Raw genomic sequence first — 20,885 nt, 5'->3', positions numbered from 1 at the left:
AGAACAATTTATAAGCATATAAACCTAAAAAAAATAAATAAACATTTAATTAAAGTCCATCTTCACAAGATCATATATTACATAATTCGCACTATTTTGCATATAAAATGAGTGTTTTCGAAATTAGTAAATTACACTTTATCCTTGTACTTTAAGTATTGCAATCTTTATTTTCAGATCAGTTTACAGACCTGTAAATTGGCTGAAAATGTTTGTTCTGTGATTAAAGTTATTGCTGGAAAAGTGCAAATGTTTTTTTTTCAATTTGTTGTCAAATCTCGGGTTATTAAAAAAGTTTTTTGAATTGACTACTTTTTAGAAAATTTTTGAGCTAAAAAAGCTAAAAACATCTGGCCCACTGCCATACTCCAGATAAAAAATTGGCACTTAAGTAGTTTGAGTTTGACACCCCTGCTGTACACAGTGAATTTTCGTTCCTGTTATTTAATATTTGATGTGAGGATCCAGTTGTATTATAGTATATGTGACTTATTTAGAATGCAATTATTGCATAATTTGAGAATCCACTACAAAAAAATCACAAAATCTAAACCCCAATAAATATACTAGCATACTAACTATAATTTATATTAATACTAATTTAACAAATAATCTATATAAACCGTACATACTACATACGACACACATACATTATGATGCAAGACTTTAAAGGATTTTCCTAAACTCGTGCTCACTTCAACGTTTCTCAAAAGTTCGTTCCTAAACTAAGCAAGCAAAATCACTGGTTCGTTTGCAGTTCCTTGGAATCCTAACCGCATCGGCAAGACGGTCTGTGCGGCGACGGCAACACACCCGAGACGAGAGAGAGAACAGAAACTTCGGACAAAACCACTCTCACTAATCAGACGGGTTTGGAAAAATCCTCATTTTCAAATACGAAATCAGAAATTAAAGAAATGAAAAAACGAAAACAGAAGCTTTAATTTCGATTTTATTACCATTATGTAATTTCGACTATTAAAATTTTATTTTTGATTTATGATACACGTTTGATGTAATAATCCTTTCAAATTATAATAAAGTAATACAAAATTTTATCTCCAAACTTAACACAAGTCCTATTCGTAACAAAGACATAAACAATAAATAATACATGCATTATTTGTAATAGATAAGATTTAGCCAGATATAACAATCGTTTACGTTTCATTCACGTTTATTTATTCAAAAAAAAATCTCTTTTAAAACCGTAATTAATCAATTAAATTGTTATAAAACTTAATAAATATGCGAAATTGACTATTTAATTCGGAAATCGACAGAAAACAACAGCAAAGCACGTGCAAACATCTTTAACAGCTCACGTGATATTAAATATAAAAAAAAATAAAAAATAAAAAAACCTACCGCCTTTATAATGTTTACATTAAAACGGAATCTTATCTTTTAACGTATTTTATTTTCGTAATAAATCTATAAACCATTACGTATTAATTCAACTTTGTTTTTATTTTCTTAATCTTTCTATTCAATTACGATGTAAAGGCAAATCGAATGTTTTCTGAACAGGTTTTTTTAAAAAAATTTTTACGATAATATTCTCGTCTGGTTGTGGAAATCGTAAATTAGCGTGTATTGATACTCACCCAGCTAAAATATCTTCATGTATTAAATCAAAAAAATATTCAAATGAGAAACAAAAAAGTCTTAACAAACGATCGAGTCCAAGTACGATTAGAGTGCGCGTTCGAATACTGCAGGATTGCCTAGAAAATTATTCGAAAAAATAGCCCAATTTCGAAAAATTGTAAATTTATATTTTTAATATATTTAATTATGTATTTATAATAAATTTAGAAATTAAAATACTTTTTAAACGCGTGGAAAATTTTAATTAAAATTGTAACTTTATTATGTTTTGTTATGAATAACGGATGATGAACGGATGGCCGCGCGGATTAACTCTTTCTGCCTTATGCCTTTTTTTTTTTTTTTTTTTTTTTTTTAATCAAAGCCCATTATGAATTTGGATAGGTATAATGGGGCGGCCGGCTGACGAGAGTCGGAACCTGACATATCCAGCGTAGACTATCCCCGAAAAATTCCTGACCCTGTCCGAATTCGATCATCCCGAATTCCCAGAGCGGCGGTTTGCCATTATGGTAGACTAATGCTTTTATTGCCGCGATCATTCTTCAGTCTCTTCCTCAAACTAAAGAGAATTGCTTAGAACAGGCTTAAAAAATAAAAGAGGTGTTACTTCATGAGCAAGATTTCTCTCCTAGGAATAATACGATTGGTTTTCATTTCTCTTACGAGTCAGATTTACTTTTTGAGCTTATGTGGCAAAATGGAAAGTTGAAGAGAATGGATCTTTTTTATTATGAAAAACTCTACAATAAAATTAAATTTCATTGTAGAGTTTTGTAGATAATTGTAGAAAATTATCTACAAAACTCTACATTGTTATTGTAGAATAATTGTACATAATTGGCAGGATTCGAAAATCTGGTCAATTACAGGTTTTTATTTTATAAATCTAGACAAATTTCATTAGCGTTTACCGGTAATTTCGAATATTCGCTTTCCAGAATGTTTTTGATTCCATCTATCGAAAAAATTTAAATAAGTAACATTCCATTTTAAAAATGGAAGTATTAAATGAATGTTACGGAAGAAATGTAATTGCAGGTTTTATACTGAAAATTGACGGAGTGAATGTGCTGGCAACAATCAGTAAAGGGCTAGACTGAGTCCTTCAAACGACACTCCAAGTTTTCGCTGAAGCTTCTGGTTTGGCTGGCAATTAGTCCAAAGGACTAATTAGTCATTAGTCCTTTATATGTTCTTTTGGACTGATTATCTCAATGCCCCATCATGGCTCCCAAAGAAGGGTATAGTAAGAAACGCATTCATAAGAGGCTAGTAATCTTCGTAAAGAAATATAGTACTACCTGGCCAGAAGACTTATTCTTAATCAGACATGTCGACTGTCATGTCTGACCAAGGATATGTCTTCTGGCTAGACATAGCGACCGCCCATTATTCTCACGATTTAGTTGGCAATTTGGACCATTACGGAATTCGACGCATCTTCCGTGAAGCCAACGTTCCAAGCTTTACATAAATGAGATCGATTGTCAGATTTTGGTACCAACTGAAACAAAAAGTTTATAAAAATGGCTGGGAGGCTGGATCAGTGAAGAAGTTGGAGGACAAGACAAAGGCCAAAGTTTGCCACTTTAAAGCTGACACTCCCAGAGGTTAATGGATCGATTTAAGATTAAAGTTCATATCTGTATCTCCAAAACACTTATTTTAAAGTAAAATAAATAATAAATTTCAAAAGACTTTGAAATTTGTGAATATTTTTAAGATAGCCAACCCGCCCATATATATCCGGTCGCGAAATAAGGAACTTCGATACTGCCATAAAGGATCTAAAATGTCAGAAAATTGAATTTCGGGTTTTCCAAGATAATCAAGTCAAATTATGCAAAACAAATTGAAAAAGTTTATGATTTTCTTTAAAATACGCGAATCTTTAGAAGAATTGTCGAGGTTAACATATACGGCAACGCGATACACGGACGATCTGTCGAAGTGAATGCCTCCTGGGCGGTCTTTTATGGGAAACTAGTCTCTATTTATTTATTTTTATAAATTTTTATCCCCTTTCCCCTCTTCTCCTAGTTTGTCCAAGTTTCCGTAATCCTCCTCTTTGGACGTCCAACGAAACTCAACCCCCTCAAAATCTTTATTACTATATGAATGATAGATACCGGAAGTTTTGTTCTGATATGTCGGGCCGCGTCCCTCACCACCCGGCCTCCCTGTTGTAAGCTTGACTGAACCCACAATGGGCTTGCTAAAAGAGGCCCTCAGGACGGAAAAAGTTTTTTAAAAAAGCATTTTAGGATGTCCATTTTTAAACTATTTATAAAAATCTTAAACTATTGGAAAATAAATTCTGTCTATTAATAATAACATAAACAACGCGTGATAGTTCATTTTATAAAATTGTAATTATAACGCTTTAACTGCCTCTAGTGACCGCGAGTAGAATTAAAATTCCGCTGAAACGCACAAAATTCAAAATAGTAAATAAGCACGTGAGCTATTTTTCTTGGTCAGTTTCATAAACGTACTGTATATTTCACCAATACTACTGTTTTTTTTTTAACTTTTATTAAACTATATTTGAACAAATATCGGATATACTGACTTTTAAGGTTACTTAACTTAAATTTGTATTTTAAAATCTTTTTCAGCCATCTTCAGTTAAGTTTTAAAAATGTCAAAGGAACTGATGACCCCTCCCAAGATATAGCCCCCAAAATTAGCCTATCTGGAATTGTGAGTAAAATTACAGTTTTAAATTACTGCAATTTTTCAGCTTGTTACTCTAGAACATAATTTAAATAGTTTGATCTTTTTAGTTCAAAAGCTGGTGGTTCTATTTTATGTAAGCTGCCCTTAAAGTTTAAAACTCTTTTTAAGTGAAGTTGGCTAAAAATGAGCTGAAAACATTTTAAAAATAAAAATGAAGTTTGGTAACCTTAAAAAGCAGTATGGTCAATATTTGTTCAAGAACAGTGTCATGTTTTACAGTGGCGTAGTGAACATAACTGGTGTCCAGGGCTTGACACTTTATTGGCGCCCCCCTCCAGAAACACATATAGTTTGTCTTGGAGACCATTTGGGTGCCCCTCCGCGAGTGGTGCCCGGTGCATGATACACCCCCTTGCCTCCCCTTGCTACACCACTGATGTTTTATGAATCATAAAGACAGTTATACAATCTTTACAAACTGCAGTTAAATGATAAATATCCTCAGGAATAAAAATTGAATGATTTTTATTCCCGAGGAAGGTCATTCGAATGGCCGAAAACATTCGATTAGTTAATATAAAGCTGCATTTTAAAGGTTTTTTTTGTCGATGTTTGATTACAGTTATACAATGTTTTATGAATTTAATTTTATATTTTGTAATTGCCAAATAATTATTTTCTGTCTTCCTATAAAACCTGTTTATTAAATAAAAGTTTTTGATTTCTTTCCATTTAAATTTTGGCATATAGTAGACACTTGCTAATCTGGCTCTCAATTATGTGACATATCTTCCAATGTGATTGTCTATGTGCTTCCATTTTCTTGAAAATGTTAATCAGGTTATATCTTGTTATCCTGTTTACCCAGATTTCATTTCTGTGTTCAGTATTGTATTTCAGCACTGTATTATTTGCTCACTTGACTCCAAAAGAAATTGGTACCAAAAGGACAAATTATATCATTCATTGCTTTTAGACCTATACACACTTGGTAATAAGGCACCTCTTTATATAAGGAATGGTAGGATAGTAAGAGTTTATAAGAATTGTTGGTTAATGTTACCTATGGTAGCAAACATGGCGGCTCATCTCTGAAACAGTGGGGATGCACGTTCTAACCTAACCTAACCTATTCTAATAAATTACCATAATTATTGCCAACCAAATTATTAGAATAGGTTAGGTTAGGTTAGAACATGCATCCTCACTGTTTCAGAGATGAGCCGCCATGTTCGCTACCATAGGTAACATTAACCGAATTGTTATTTAACAAATTAAAATTAAGAAAAATAAATTAGAAACATACAATACATTTATACAGTATTATAAATGTAGTGTATAAAATTCTTATATCTGTGTGTCTTTTGTTTAATTAACTTTATATTTACATTCGTATTTAAATAATTGTGTATTTTTCAGGGTATCTTTCAGATATAAACTTATTAATTGAAAGAATTAAATAAAACTGATAAGAGTAAGTACTGTATATCCCTATTAATATATTTTCTTTAATCAATACTGCCAATGAGCTGATTCCATGATTAAATATATATATGAGGGTGTACACCACAATGTTGTATGTATTGTGGTGTACACTCTTATATATACATTTACTGTATATCCCTATTATAAAACATATTAATATAATTGTTAAAATGTAACTATAGTTAATGCAAAGTTTTAATTTGATCTAGAATTATGAAGTTGAAACCCAGTATAAAAAGTAAAACAGATGAATTATTTCTTAATTGGATATCCTCAGGACATGTGCAAGAAGTTCTAAATGAGTATCTGTTAAAAGTAATATATAATAAAATACAAAATGGAGATTATGGTAAATATTTTATTTTTGTTTTAATTTATTTAGGCAATGAGTTTTTAAAATTTTTTATGAATTTAAAAAATAATTTTGGTATAGTATGTAGTAATGCAATTATTTTAACAATTGAGCTGCTTGATGGAAAGACAGTATATTCTAAAACTACAAAAAGACAAGTTATTAACAAATTTGAATTTGTGCAACATTGGTCTGTATTCTAAGAAACTTTCACAATTCAGATGCAGGTCCTACAGGTTTGTATCTACATCCACATTAATAAAATGTTGCATATTACAGTGTTGGTGAATTGAAACACAAACCCTTTTTCTCAAAAACATCCTAATGTGAGAGATGCCATTCTTTTCCATCAAGCCCCTTAATTGATAAATTATATTCACAATACAGGTATACCTCGAGTTACGTCGTTTTGAGTTACATCGTTCTCAATTATACGTCGTTTGTCAAAAAAGTATATGGAAAACTAAAAATCAAGTTTAAGGCATTTTATTCGACTTTACATTCGTCCGCCACAAATACTGATGTCGTAATATCACTAGAAAAGCGTTAAAAGCACATAAAATCATATTAAAATATATACATTTACAGTAAATGTTAATATAATCATCATAAATCCTAGAGAACGAAACATGAAAACATCTGTGTTTCTGTCGTCGTTGTCATATTTAGCGGTCTTTAAGTGCTCATTATTGGCGTTTTCCACCGTAGTTTCGACTTATGTCGTAACTACACAAGTAAATTCGACTTACGTCACCTCTCCTGGAACCAATTACTGACGTAAGGCAAGGTATACATGTACAATTTATTTTAGATTGTTAGTAGCCATTGTGCCAATTAAGTGTAAACTGTTGCTATAACATGAACATAAATCTTTATTTTTAAAAAATAATTAATGCATTTTTGAAATAATCGTTTATTATCATAATACAATCTGATAACAATCATAGCAACTGTTGAAGGCACTCTGGAAGTCTTCAATCAAGATGATGTTCAGTCAATTGGTCATTGCCCTCTGGATGCTAAGCACATTTAAAAACATTTGTTTTGAAAATAAGTTTTGATTTTCAGAAATAGAAAACATCAGCAAAGCCAAATTGGATTAAGGGAGATGTTGAATGACTGTGGTTTGTATAGACCCCAAAAATTGTGTAACAAGCAGCCACATGTTGCTTGTTACACGATGCAGCTGGTGCATTATCGTGTGAGTGAAACCAATCATTGTTGACAAATCATTTGCCTTTGTTTTTATAACTTTTTTACATTTTTGAGTATAAAATTGTTCTTCTTCAGGATTCCTTCTATGTGAAATGTTTATTATTATTATTATTATTACTAATAAGTCTTGTAATTTGGTGTTTTACCATACATAATGTCTGTGGTGGATCTGTGATTGTGTGTTTGTGGATAGCGATTATGTCTGAGAAGCATCTGAAAAAGGTAACATATGTTTTCCTAGAATGGGACATTGGGGATCCAAAACATTCTCTATTCCTCTCTTACATAATAAACAGTGTCTGTCCTGAGGTTTGATATTGTCAATATCATCAAATGTTCTGGAGCTGTCTGTTATCACTTGTGCTAGTCTAGTATAAGTACATCATATTATTTTTTAGAATTAAAACTATTTACAAAAAAATAGATAAATTTAAAACTCGCATTTTAATATTGTCTTTTTGAATTTATTTTCAATTAAATAAGTGTATTAAGAAAAATAACATTTGATTTGATATAATGTCAATAATACAGCATTAAAAATATTTCACAATTACTGCATTATAATTTATAGAACTTTCATATATTACTATTTAATTTTTGTGTATTCAAACATAAAATAAATTTATACCAATATATATATATAAAAAATAAATATTGTAAAAATCACATAATTAAAAATAATTTGAATACTTTTATAGAAAAGAAACATGATAGAGGGGAAATTTGTACAGATTTACCAGAAGTTACAAAAAGAAACATTAATAGTAAGTTCAATAATAATCAGTTTTTTAATTTAAGAATAAATTGCTGTAAGCAAGCCTGTGATTGTAAATTAATTCTTAAATTTTTTAAAAGTTTAATTAATTTTTATTGTAGTAAACCTATATACCAGTCATGGCAAATGCGGCTCCTGCTGAAAGTGTTAATTTCTGTTTTTTATTATTATTTTTACAATTTTATTTTTATAATTTTGTGAAAATATGTTTATTAAAAAAAATTCAATATTTGTTTTATATTATATTTATATTATATAATAAAATTGCGTGCCTTACCATACTATTTGCCACGACAGTACAGAACTGTTGCTCCCATGCATTTTGCAAAACCTATATTTTGGCTCCCACTGAACTCTTGCTTGCCCACCCCTGTTATATACAGTACATTGCAGTAGACCTATATACAAGCCTACACACTTACTAGGCCTGTATATTTAAATACATATTTTTACGACTCAAACTTTTATGAAATTTATTAAATTGTTAAGTTATATATTAAAAGATTTTGAATAGGAAAGTAGGAATGAATTTGTTCAATAATTTTATTGACTGTTTTGAGTTTTATTGAGAAGAAAAATTCATATCTTAACAATAGCTTGTTTATTAATATAGCACAATAAAATAAAATATAACATAAAATATGTTAAGTATTTTCAGTTATTTAATTTGTTGTTTTTCTTATAAATTATTCAGTAATTTTGAAATTTACTCTGATATTCTTAAATTATGAAAAGAAAAAATTTATTTCTTTAATCTTATTTTTAATTTTACTTTATTTTTTACTTTAAAATTTTTTCAAATACTTAATAGTTTATTTCTGATAATTTTGAAAAACTACACAAGCTTTAAAGATGATTTTCTAATAGAGATTATGTAAAAATATTTTGGATAATATTTTGATTGTTATTCATTGGAGAAGTTTACATTGATTCGATTTGATTTATAAAGGATTAAATGTTTTTGTGATTTCTAATAAATATTCTCAATTTGTCAAGCCTTTGTACACACATTTTTTGATTTTTGCTTTAAGAGATTTTTTTAATAATGGGCTTGACCAAACTCATAATTAGGTTGCTCAGTGGTAAGGGGCAGGGCCTAATATTATTTACAACAGATCACTCATAAAAAAATTCTTCAGGTTTCTAACCAGGATTTGAACTGGGTTTGTAAAATGGCAGGTTGATGCCTTTATTACCTCAGCTATCTAATCATCAAGTCTTTCTACTTTAAGAATTGTTTTAAATCTTCATAGTTGGATTTTATGAAATTAAATTTCTATTCAAACAAAATTTAATGTTATTTTAATCAAGTCAAAATCATTTTAATTTAAATTTTTCTCCTAGAATTAATAATAATAAAAAAAGTTATAATGATAAATTTATTTACAAAAAAATTTTCTAAAGGATATTTATGTTTCTAATAAATATTTTCTGAATGATGATTTGTTATTTGACTGTAATTCTATAATGAAATTACATGAAAACAGCCAAAATTTCTTTCAGACTTTTAGTTAAGTTTTAGCCAAATTTATCACTTATATATTTTTCTGTTTATCAAATATTACAGTTGCACTTCAATGTAATATAATTATGATTGCAGGATGATAATCAATGAAACTCTAGCATAACTGGCATAAACTGGTGATATAAAAACGTTTTCATTGTAATTACATTACGTATTGCTTTAGCATTTCATGATAATTACAAGTTTGAAAGATAACACAATACAAAAACAAATTTATTTCTGATTTTAACCTTTTAAAGAATGATTTATCCAATTTATTCAATAACTGAAACACATTCAATAACTCGTAAAACTTAAAATTTTTTTAATTGTTATATTTGTATTATCTTTGAAAATATTTCTATATAATAAAACTTATGTTCATGAAAATTGACTTTAATACAGTTCACTCTTACTAATCCAAACAAATTATTTCATAGAATTATTTAGATCGTGAAAAGTTCATATTAAGGGTGTTATATATATAAAGAAAAAACAAGTTAAAACTATCTATCTCTAGTCAAATTTCTTTATATCAAATTTATTTAATTAGCCTTAAAATAGCTTAACAGATAATCCAGCAGATCGGCATTAAAGTTAAAAAGAACGGTAGAACAAATGCATGTATTTTTAAAAAATATTTTAAAATATATATATGTACCAAATAAAGTATATATTAAAATGTATCATCATCAGTATTTTTCAATTCATTGCTCAATGAAGGCCTCTTTAGGGGTTTTCCAACATCTGTAATCTGTAGCTTTTCTTTTCCAAACTACAGCAAATTTTATATTTTATCCACCTATCTGGTATGAGCTTAAACAAACATAACCTGTTAATCTCTAGCAATATATTTCATAAATAACACAAATGTTAACATTTTCAGTCAATTTAACTGACCGTCATAACCTGGATTAAATTTTACAAAATAAATTTAATATAACTTTTTGCAAAAACTATCTGTTATTCTGTTTAATATGTGGTATCGCATACTTTATTTGGTACTTGCATTTATTTGTTATAAGTAAATACAGTACAAAATCATATAAAAGTTACTATTTACTTGGTAAAAATAGAAAAAAACAAAAAATAAAAATTTGCTTTGGATTAATGCAGTTTTAGATGGGTTAAAGTGCTCTAAATTATGTTTAAGCTAAATTTTTATGAGATTTATACAGACAAAATTTTTTTAATGTAAATAATTATCATTTCAAGTGTAAACAAACTTTAACATTTTGTTTATTTAAAAATATTATCATCAATTATTTTAAAATAAATATATAATGAAATATATTTATATATTATATAATATTATACTATATATATATATATATATATAATGAATAATAATACAGTAACTATTTTTAAATGTAAATATATATACATTTAAAAATAAATTTTGGTATTTTATGTAAAAATGTTTTTTTTTTTTTTTAAATAAGTTAATATGCATAATTATAAAAATAAAATGCAATTTTTGCATCCAAAAATTGCATTTGAAAAGGATTAATAAGAATATTTTAATTTTACCCGATGTTATATGGCAGTTGAAGTAGCATTATTTAATTTTTTTCATTTAAACAGAGTTTAAATCAAATTTAAAGTTGTTTTTAGTGTTTATAAAATAGTTTTTAATTTTAAAGTCATTAAATTAAAAATTTTTATTTTAGTTTCAACCACCATTTCCTTTTGTTTTCCACCTATTAAAACTCGTAATGCTGTTGTGTTGGTAAATTCCATAAAAAACAAGGTAAAAACTGTATTAATTATTAAATTTATAGTTGAATATGTTTTATAGAAAACCATTTAAATTTAGGTTTAGAAGTTTTAAGAATAAATGTACAATTATTGAATAAATATTAAACAGTACAGTAAAAATTAATGTTATTTTTGTATATTTTTAAAAACTTAAAATAATTTGAATATACTGTGTTCAAAATAATAATGTAACTATTCCTTTTTATCATCACTATGTCTATTGATATGAAAGATATTGATTTTGGAATATACATGCACTCAATGAATTTCTTCTAAAAGAAAGATAAAAAACATGCAAATAATAGATTTTTTTTTACCTATTTAAATTCCTCCAAATAAAGAAATAAAATTATTAAAGATTTTCTTAATATATAGTTTAAATAAAAACTTTTATAAATTCAAAATTTTGGATAAAATTTGTCTAATTCCTAAGTTTCCCATAAGACAAATATTATTATACTCTTGTGTACTGATGAAATGTATTTTAGATATATAAAAATATTCTCCACCTTGGTCTACAATTCATAGAATATATGATTGAAAATTACTTACTTTTTAAATTGTTTAATTCTTCAAAGATTTAAAAAGTAAATAGTGTGTAATTAATATATTTTTGAGGACAGAAGGAGTATATGTGTGTATGTATTGAAAATGTGTGATGTGAAGTACACACGAATACAATGATAAAAATTTGTCTTGTGGTAAACTTAGGAAATGAAAGAATTTTATCCAAATTTCTGAATTTAATCAAGTAAGTTATTTGTGGAAATAATCTGTAGAAAAAATTTTATATTTTTTATGATGAAAACATTTTTATTTCCATATTTTTCATTTGTTTTATTACTTTAAGCTAAATTCCAAATAAATCAGTAGAAGATTATTGATGTGTGAATTTTTTAAAATAAACATCTGAATAGATTTGTAAATCTGAAAGACATATTTTCATTGTTGAATTATCTGAATCAATGATTAAGTCACTCACAAATTTAGTCCTTAATTTTTGGACTAAATAAATGTTCATTAGATGTAGAATAAGAAATAGATAATAAATATATAATTTTATTTTTTAATTACAGTTAAAAAGAAATAGGATAAACCAATAATTCTCAATCTAAAATCTTCTACTAGAGATTAAAAAACAAATATATTTCTTAGACACAATTCTATATTCACAGAAATAAATTAATTGAATCATAAAAATCAAAGATGGAATTCTGTGTAAGTTCTTTTTTAAAGAATTTATACAAATAAAACATAATCAGTATGATTATGGCCTTGTTACTTATTTAGTAATTTTTCAGTTTTTGAAGTTAAACAAGTCTCTTTGCCAGAGAGGTAATTAAGACAAATAAAATAAATGAGCAATGAGTTGCTCAACTTTCCTGGCGACATTTAAAGTTTTAGTGGTGCCATCTGTTATCATATTTTATTTAAAAAATTTCATATTTTTAACTAATATAAAATGGCAAAAAGCTTAATTTTGAGGGTAGGGATTATCTTTATATAAAAAATTGTAAATGCTGATAATGAGTAAAATTGTCGTTAAGTCCAGTCGTACTGGAGATACACAGAACCCCATTATCTCCTCCTCTTCGACCTTTAACCACCAAAATTGAATAGCATCAGTTCCTTTAATAAACAAATCCTCCTGCAAAATTTCAGAAATTTTCAACAAAAAGCACAGGAGTTATTAAGCTGCAAAGAGAGTGAACAAAATTGTGTCACACATACTAACATCCATACATATAGAAATTACCTCCAATACATCCTGTAAATTTAAGACTGAATTACAATCTAGTTTATTGTTAAAATTTATAAATCCATTAAATCAAGAAAAAAAATGAGATAAATTTCAATGTCATTAATATACTTACTAAACTTCTGAGTTTCACTTCCAGAAATTAAGAAGTGAATGAGTTTCACTTCTTAATTTCTGGAAGTGAAACTCAGAAGTTTAGTAAGTATATTAATGACATTGAAGTTAACATGGTACGGTACACAGGCACACAGTTCAAAAAGTGGAACTTTTTGAACTGTGTACCATACCATGTTTATTTGAATCATATGGAGTTAACTTAGTATATTATTGATCTTACAACTTTATATATTTGGCTAAAATTACAAAAAAAAAAGAAATTTTTTTGTACTATCAAAATAGTTTGAAATTACTACTAATGCATAAATATAGGCCAGATGCCCAAGCGGCCAAGGTTGCTCTGCTCTGGGGACCCGGGTTCGAATCCAGATGGGTCAAGAAAATTCCAGAATTTTTCAGGGGGTGGTCTGTCTGGATATGTCTGGCCCCGTCTCTCACCACCCAGCTGCCCCATTGTGGGCCTGGCAGAACCCATAATGAGCTTGCTAAAGAAAAAAAAGAGGCCCTCTTAGTGCCAGCAGGGCGCAGAAAGAGTTTAAACTCTTTTAAATTATACCCATTAAAGTTTTTTCTGCCCTGAAAGAGGGCAGAAAAAACTTTATAACAACTTTATAATTTTTAAAATATAATTTAAAAATTATATTTTTAAATTATACCATATAAAGTTTTTAAATTTTTAAAAGAATAAATTTAAAAATATGTAATAAGAAAATTTCCTCTTCCTCCTTTTCAGTTACCATAGAGATTCTGATATATTCATAAATACTTCATTAAAATATGTATACCTCAATAAAGTACAGTATTTTTAATTTTGTTAGTTAGGTTTTCAATGCTCAGCTGAAGTTGAGATTATTCTGTATAGAGGAATATTGTTGGAATTACAAAGTTGTATATAAATATTTCCATTAAACTATATTATTTTAAAACATTAGATAACTGATGATAATATTTTCCATTTTTTCATGATAAATAATTTATTCATTTTTTAATATTTAAATTATATTTGACTTTTAGTATTTTATAAATTACAGAATTTTACATTTATTTATTGCTTGAGGAAGTAAGATATTTCTATTATGTTGTGATCACACATCTAGAATTATTGTCAACCACTTATTAGAAAAATACTTAATTTATGCATTTTTATTTATAGTACAAAAACAAAGAAAATGGGAAATTTTGTTTTTTATGTAAAACTTAATAATTATTTGCATAAACTATACGAGAAATTCTGTTTCATAAAAAATTAAAACTTGGTAGGAATTCACTTTATTTTTGGTTTGCAGTTAGTCTTGACATTTGAGATTTTGGCATTATAATTAAAACTGATTTATTTTCTGTATTTAAAATATCATTCTTTTTAAAAATATAAATTTATTTATTTATAATAATGCAAAAGATAAATGTGAAATTTGATAATAAACAGACACAACAAACAAGTAATTGCATTATAACTTACGAAGAAATTGGCAAAAATAAATGGCATTTATATGTTTTTAAAAGCCAATATTTTGCAAACTTTATAAAAAAAAATATAGTTAATTTTAAAAATTATAAATCTTTATATTCAAAGTACTGTATTTAAGAATCCAATCTAAAGAATACTCATGAATAATTACCGGTAATAAAAAGAATTTAATTATAAAAATAAGCAGTTATAATTTAAATACTGAAAAAATATTCTGAAAGAATAAAATATAAGACTTATCTTGTTCTTTTTCTACACCTTTTAGAACACCACAAAGTCATACAGTGTAGCCGACCTTTATTTTGAGGCACTTCACCTCAATATCAAAAACTTGTTAAAATCATACCTATAGCAATGGTACAATGTAAAAGTATATTTTTGGTAAAAAATATTCAGGAGGAATATATAATTAAAAGATTTTTAGTTGTGTATTCCTTCAGAATGAATTTCCAGGTGAAAATCCAGGACAAATTACAATTTTAAAAAAAACAACCAAGGATTTTTTTAAAATTGTACAATTACATCTTGGATTTTTACCAAGATGTAATTGTAAAATTATCATTACAAATTTCATTTATAATTAAAATTTATAGTTAAGTTTATAAGTTTATATATTATAAACTTATACTATACTAGATTATACGGTATAGTTGGAATATGATAAAATTATATATGTTACTCAAATTATATAACGAATACTTTTTATAATACATTCATTACTAATACAATTAGAATAATTTTGCTTTTATCAAAAACCTATCATAAAAAATACTGCTAAAAGTTTAATTATTATATAGCATTGATATATTTTTAATGAATCCGAGGAATCTAATTTATAATTTAAGAATATAAAGTTAAGTTATTGTAGAATATATTGCAAAAATTGAATTTTAAATATATCAAAAACAATGACAAATATTTGAAAATCTTCTTTAAAGGATAAATTTCTAAATGATTTTTAAGTTTTGCTAATTTTTTGTGTATTTTTAACTTCATGTGACCATTAGGATATTATTTTTTTCCCTTAAAGTTTCCTTCCAGATCCTAATCTCTGAATGTTTTTTTTTTCTTTCTTTTTTTGAATTTTCTGTCTTGTAATTAAATATAAGAATTCAATTATTTATGTATAATTGAATTGAATTCATATATAATTCATAATATAAATATGAGAATTTAATTACATATATAATTGAATTTTCACATTTATTATGTATATAATTATAATTTGATTCAATTACTCAGCTGAGTACTAATACTGGTTTAAAAACATTTATTGAAATTAACGTTTTAGAAATATAATTAAAGAATTTATCAGTTAAAAAAAAGCAATTAAAAATTAATTATAATATATTTCTTATATATACACAGGAGCGATAAAATCAATTTTATTTCTTTTTTTATTTAGTTGAAGAACAAATCGTTACTGTTTTATATCACTATTACATAGATAACCTGTATAATGAATTTATATTAAAAAAAAAGAAAAAAATGTATTAAGCATTTTAACATGTTCCAGATATTACACTTGACCCGAGGGCAGGTCAGAGTTTATCTTCAATTTCTGTAATCGCTTCTAACGTGGTCAACAGACGGAAAGATATCTTTGTTGTACCATGTGTTCGTCTTGGCCCAACCGCTCGCCTTAAATGGCTAGTCTAATACGGTTGGCAGTCATTTATGTTCTCAGCTGCTTTAACAGAGCATCGTTGTGACGTCAGTATGTAGCTGTTTTTCTTGCCAGTCATTTCTAACCGCTTTTTAACTCGTACGCTGCGTAGTGTAGTATGCCGAGTAACCGTGTTGTGAATACTTCGCCGGTTCAGTGACTGATTATTATAAAATACCGGACCGTTGGAATCTTTGTATAATATATACAAAATCCTTTTAAAAAAACAGGAGCAGAGAAGGAACATAAATTTAACATTCGAGTGCATCTGTAAACAATAACTGTTAAGAGTTTCGAACTGGAGAAAGTTATCTCCTCGACTCCCGACACCAAACACAGAAAAGGAGAATCCCGTAAGGAAGGTGTCGGGGTATGTGTACACATCAATCCTTCCGCAGAGTACAGACAAACAGGAGTCAAAGCACAGATAAGTAAATTTTCCCATGGAGAAAGTTTTCTTGCCGGTTGGAATCAAAAGTCCGAGGTGAATCCTCAAAATATGGCTATAGTAGAACGTTCGGTTAGAAAGGGTGTAGTAGATCTTATTCCTACTTGCGTTTTCACCTCGAAAAATTCAGAAATATCGCAGTCGACGCGTCTAGAAATAGCTAAAGGAGTTAGTCACATTCAGGACACTTCAAAAGTTCGCAGGGAGGAAAATCAAAGTGGAAACCAAGCGGATGCTTCGAAACGTTTACGTAACGACAGTACAAAGGAGGTGAAAATCGAAAGAGATATTATTGTTAACGCTAATGTGGTGAACAGGAAGGATGTGTCGAATGTTAAACAAACGGATACGGTTTCTAAAACGAAAGATAAAAGTTTACATTCTCCTAATGTTAAGAAATCTTCCACATCTAATAGTATAAACTCCGTTTCTAAGAATAAGGAATCGACGGGAAAAAACCAGGAAGAGAACTCATCTGATAAAGTTGCCGGTGGTAATTGCTCAAGTATCAGGACTAGCATCGCTAGAAACGAAACAGTTAACAACGAAAGCAATTCTTGCAAAGGAACTAAAATTAATTCGGAAGTTTCGAGGAAGAACGTTAAAGACGATAAGAGCTGCACTGGTGATGCGGTTGGTGAAAAAGATGTTAAAACGGGTAGTAGTAAGATTAAACATTCGTCACTTCAAGATGGAGTCAGTGATAATTCGATTATTAAATCACCCGCTGGCATAAATAGCCAGGAAAGAAAGTTAGACAAGGATAAAAGTACTAGTGTTAAATTGAAAGAGAATGCGTGCGATAAAATCGATACCAACGGTCGAGTGTCGGATATAAAAGGAAAGGATGAGATGAAAAATAAAACAAATCCTATCGATAAAGCATTTATTGTTAAGAACAAGGATAATGTTGTAGAGAAGACCGAAGCGTGTGATAAAACGAAAATAAAAACTAAGAACTCCAGCGAAGAAAAGAGTACGCTTTCTAGTGTAAAAGGCGGCAGTATACAAGTCAAAAATAATATTAGCGATAAAATATCTACTTTAGAAAAAATCACGAATAAAAATCCTGCAAAAATGCCGGATAAATCTATTCCTTTGGATAAAGTTTCGATTGCAAGGAGCAAATTTTCTTCGGCCGATAAGTCTCCTTTATCGAGCAAAGTGACAGCCTCTAAAAGTAAAGATAACGAGAAGGATAAAGCAGGCACTAACGACGATCAAACGTCTATAAATAGTAACGCCGTTCATAATAATGTAACTACGAAAGTTGGTGATCAAAGTAAAAATTTTGGTAGTGAAAAAGTCTCTCCCGTTAGAAATAAAGATAATTTAAATGATAAAGTCGACACGACAGAGAAAACATCTGCTAGAATAAATAAGGATAAAGAGGAGAAAAGTGATAAAACATCTGTAGCGAAAATAAAGGATAACTTAAAGGATAAAGGCAGTCGCTTGGACAACTTAACTAACTCGATGAGTAAGGATAATATAAAGGAATCTTTATGTAACAACAATAAAACTACGTCGAAAAATAAAGATAATTCAAACGATAAAGATCCACCTAACGACAAAAAGAGATTAAAGGGGAAAATGAATACGCAGGATGTGGATAGTAGTGGTACCAAAATGTCAACATTAAAAAGTAAAGACATTGTACAGAATAAAATAGATAACAGCGATAAAAGTTCAACGTTGAAAGACAAAGGTAGCGTACAGGAAAAGGTTGCTATCGCTAAATTTTCAGACGAAAAAAGCAAAAATACTGTGGAGGAAAAAGGTAGCAAAATGTCCAACGTGAAAATAAAGGAAGACGTGCGAAATAAAATGGGTTCCGCCGAAAAATCGCCCGTTTCGAAAGAAAAATCGGATCCAGAAAACATAAAAAGTAAGGATTCTTTGCTCGAGAAGAGCAACAAATCCGAAAAAGACGATAAAAATGATTCACAGAAAAAAATTGAAACGAAAGATAAAAAGGGTGAAAAATTGTCCAATTTAAAAAGTGACGAAAATATGGATAAAAGAATTACTGTCGACAAAAAGAAAGGTAAGTGTAACGATCAGGATCGTCTAGCTGCTGCTACTGCTGATAAAACGTCTACTGTAAAAAGCAAGCAAAATATTTTAGATAAATCTGGAAGCTTTGAAAATGCAGTAAAAGGGAAAGAATATATTAAGGATAAAGGCAGTTCTAATGAAAAATCGATTAAAGACAAAGGCGACACACAAAAAGTTAAATCAAACGATAAAGCGTTATCAAAAGGCGGAGACCAGTCTACTGATAAAGTGACGGATAAAAGTAAAGATCACACTCTCAACAAATATAATTCTAATGAAAAACCGCAAAAGGAAGTGAAAGATAAAATGAGTCACACGGAGGAAATATCAGCAAAATTTAGTAGATCTACACAGGAAAAAAATAGTCACGTTAATAAAATGGCAAAATGTAACGATTCTGTACAGGATAAGTGCTGTTTCGAAGAAAAAACAACAAAAGATTCCGTGCTAAACAAAGTGGGTTCTGCCGAAAAAACGGAAGTGAGAAACAAGGATGCTGCGAAGGACGATGTTACCCTTACTGGAAAATTAAAAATCAAGGATAAGGTGGTTAAAGACGATTCTGTAGCGAAAACGGCGACGAAGAGTAAGGAATATTCTACTAATAAATTAAGTAATAAAGATTCCACGAAGGATATTCCCAATTCTAACGTCAGCAGCGCAACGAAAAGTAAGGATACCGAGGTGAAAACAACTACTAATGAGAAACCTTCAGCGGATGTGGATAAAATCGGCACTAAAATTAATATACAGGATAAGTGTGATGTTCAGGATAAAATTGGAACCCGAAATACTGATGATAAATCTATTAAAAAAAGAGAAAGTGACAAGGTATCTTCGGTACAAAGTAACGATGTTCAAGTTAATACGCAGGCAACATCGAAAGTAAAAAAGACAAAGGAAGAAAAGAATGTAGAAGAAAAAAGTTTAAACAAGGATCGTGTCCAAAACGAAACGGGTTTGACGATAAATAAAATATCCAGTATCAAGGATAATTTGCAAAATGTTAAAAGTATCGACGACAACGCATTGACGATAATTTACAGAAGTGACAATTCGGAAGAAAATACCACGAAGAAAACTGGTGTTATAAATCTTTTGACCGATAAGACGTCGGAATGTACGAAGTTCAAAGATTGCCCCGATAAAAATAAAGAATCGCAGCATAAAACACAACAAAACAATTGTGATATCACAAAAACAGACACAGACAGAAATATAAATAAAGACGCCCCAACCAAAATGAAACGAGATGATATCGACGGCGGTTCGAGTGATAATTTAGTGGACGAAACACACAGCGGTCGAATCAAGAACAATAGAGATAATCGCCCTTCCAGTTATCCTAGTATTTATTACAAAAACGAATTCCCAGTCTTACAACAAAGAAGCTTCAGTCAACAAGGATTGTCTTCCGTAGAAACGCCGAATCAACATCACGCGATTGCACCTTATCGGCCGTGGATTATGCCAAATCCAGATTTCAGAACGTCACTCAGTCGATAAAACTGGAAGATATCATCAAGCCCAAGCTCAAGAATAATCAGTTGGTTACGGAATTTAAATCCAAGTGGGAAAACAACGAAGGAACAGAGGGGCAATCACCCATCATCCCTCTACCCAAACTGAATAATCAGAAACACCTAAGAGGTAGATCTCAATCTGTACAATCCGAGAACTCTCACGGTGTTCCCATACGTCCATTTTTAACTAAGGGTTCGGTAGCCGAAAGGGTTTTGTTATTTGAATGTTGCCCAGAAAGGGCATTGGATAGGTCATCGAAATCGAAGTCTCTACTATACAATACTTGGAAGTCCACAACGGGAGACATTCAACACAAAACTCGGGTAGGTGTTTTAGTTTATGTAAGTAACTTTTTTTGTTTTATTGCCTTTCTATACTTAGACCATTTGGGAAGTGCTGACGTGTCTTATTGGATCCGTTTATATCGCGGCTTTCATTCCAGATTTATAAAAGTTCGACCTTT

The 20,885-nt window shown here is 29.0% G+C and overlaps 3 protein-coding genes across 6 annotated transcripts in view; 2 read left to right on the top strand and 1 right to left on the bottom strand.

The window, feature by feature from the left end:
- Nucleotides 1-1,727, bottom strand: part of LOC136973254 (putative uncharacterized protein DDB_G0274405) — a 51,327-nt gene extending 49,600 nt beyond the window's left edge. The window contains exon 1 of the mRNA XM_067267966.1: nucleotides 1,608-1,727. The gene's annotated coding sequence lies outside the window, so the exon portion shown is untranslated. The remainder of the gene's footprint in view (nucleotides 1-1,607) is intronic.
- A 2,305-nt stretch (nucleotides 1,728-4,032) lies between these two features.
- Nucleotides 4,033-20,885, top strand: part of LOC136973246 (serine/threonine-protein phosphatase 2A regulatory subunit B'' subunit beta-like) — a 57,062-nt gene continuing 40,209 nt past the window's right edge. For 3 of the 4 annotated variants that reach the window (XM_067267956.1, XM_067267955.1, XM_067267953.1), the window contains exons 1-5: nucleotides 4,033-4,090; nucleotides 5,713-5,767; nucleotides 5,988-6,127; nucleotides 8,044-8,109; nucleotides 11,295-11,374. In XM_067267956.1, the coding sequence (XP_067124057.1) occupies nucleotides 5,992-6,127; nucleotides 8,044-8,109; nucleotides 11,295-11,374 (282 nt within the window). In that variant the 5' untranslated portion in view covers nucleotides 4,033-4,090; nucleotides 5,713-5,767; nucleotides 5,988-5,991. Of the gene's footprint in view, nucleotides 4,091-5,712; nucleotides 5,768-5,872; nucleotides 6,128-8,043; nucleotides 8,110-11,294; nucleotides 11,375-20,885 lie in introns of those variants that run through there. The other variant, XM_067267954.1, reaches the window with a different exon arrangement.
- Nucleotides 16,305-20,546, top strand: LOC136973245 (enolase-phosphatase E1-like). The gene has a single exon (XM_067267952.1). It carries the CDS (start codon nucleotides 16,892-16,894, stop codon nucleotides 20,402-20,404), a length of 3,513 nt encoding a protein of 1,170 aa, XP_067124053.1. The 5' UTR covers nucleotides 16,305-16,891; the 3' UTR covers nucleotides 20,405-20,546.

The sequence above is a fragment of the Centruroides vittatus genome, unplaced genomic scaffold (assembly GCF_030686945.1).
Source record: "Centruroides vittatus isolate TY-2023 unplaced genomic scaffold, ASM3068694v2 contig_3125, whole genome shotgun sequence".
NCBI lineage: Eukaryota > Metazoa > Arthropoda > Arachnida > Scorpiones > Buthidae > Centruroides > Centruroides vittatus.
Note: the sequence above shows the minus strand (reverse complement) of the source record. Positions and strands in the feature narration are given on the sequence as shown.

Excerpts from the sequence above, each read along its gene's own strand:
- LOC136973245 (XM_067267952.1), top strand. The coding sequence starts at position 16,892 with ATGGCTATAGTAGAACGTTCGGTTAGAAAGGGTGTAGTAGATCTTATT.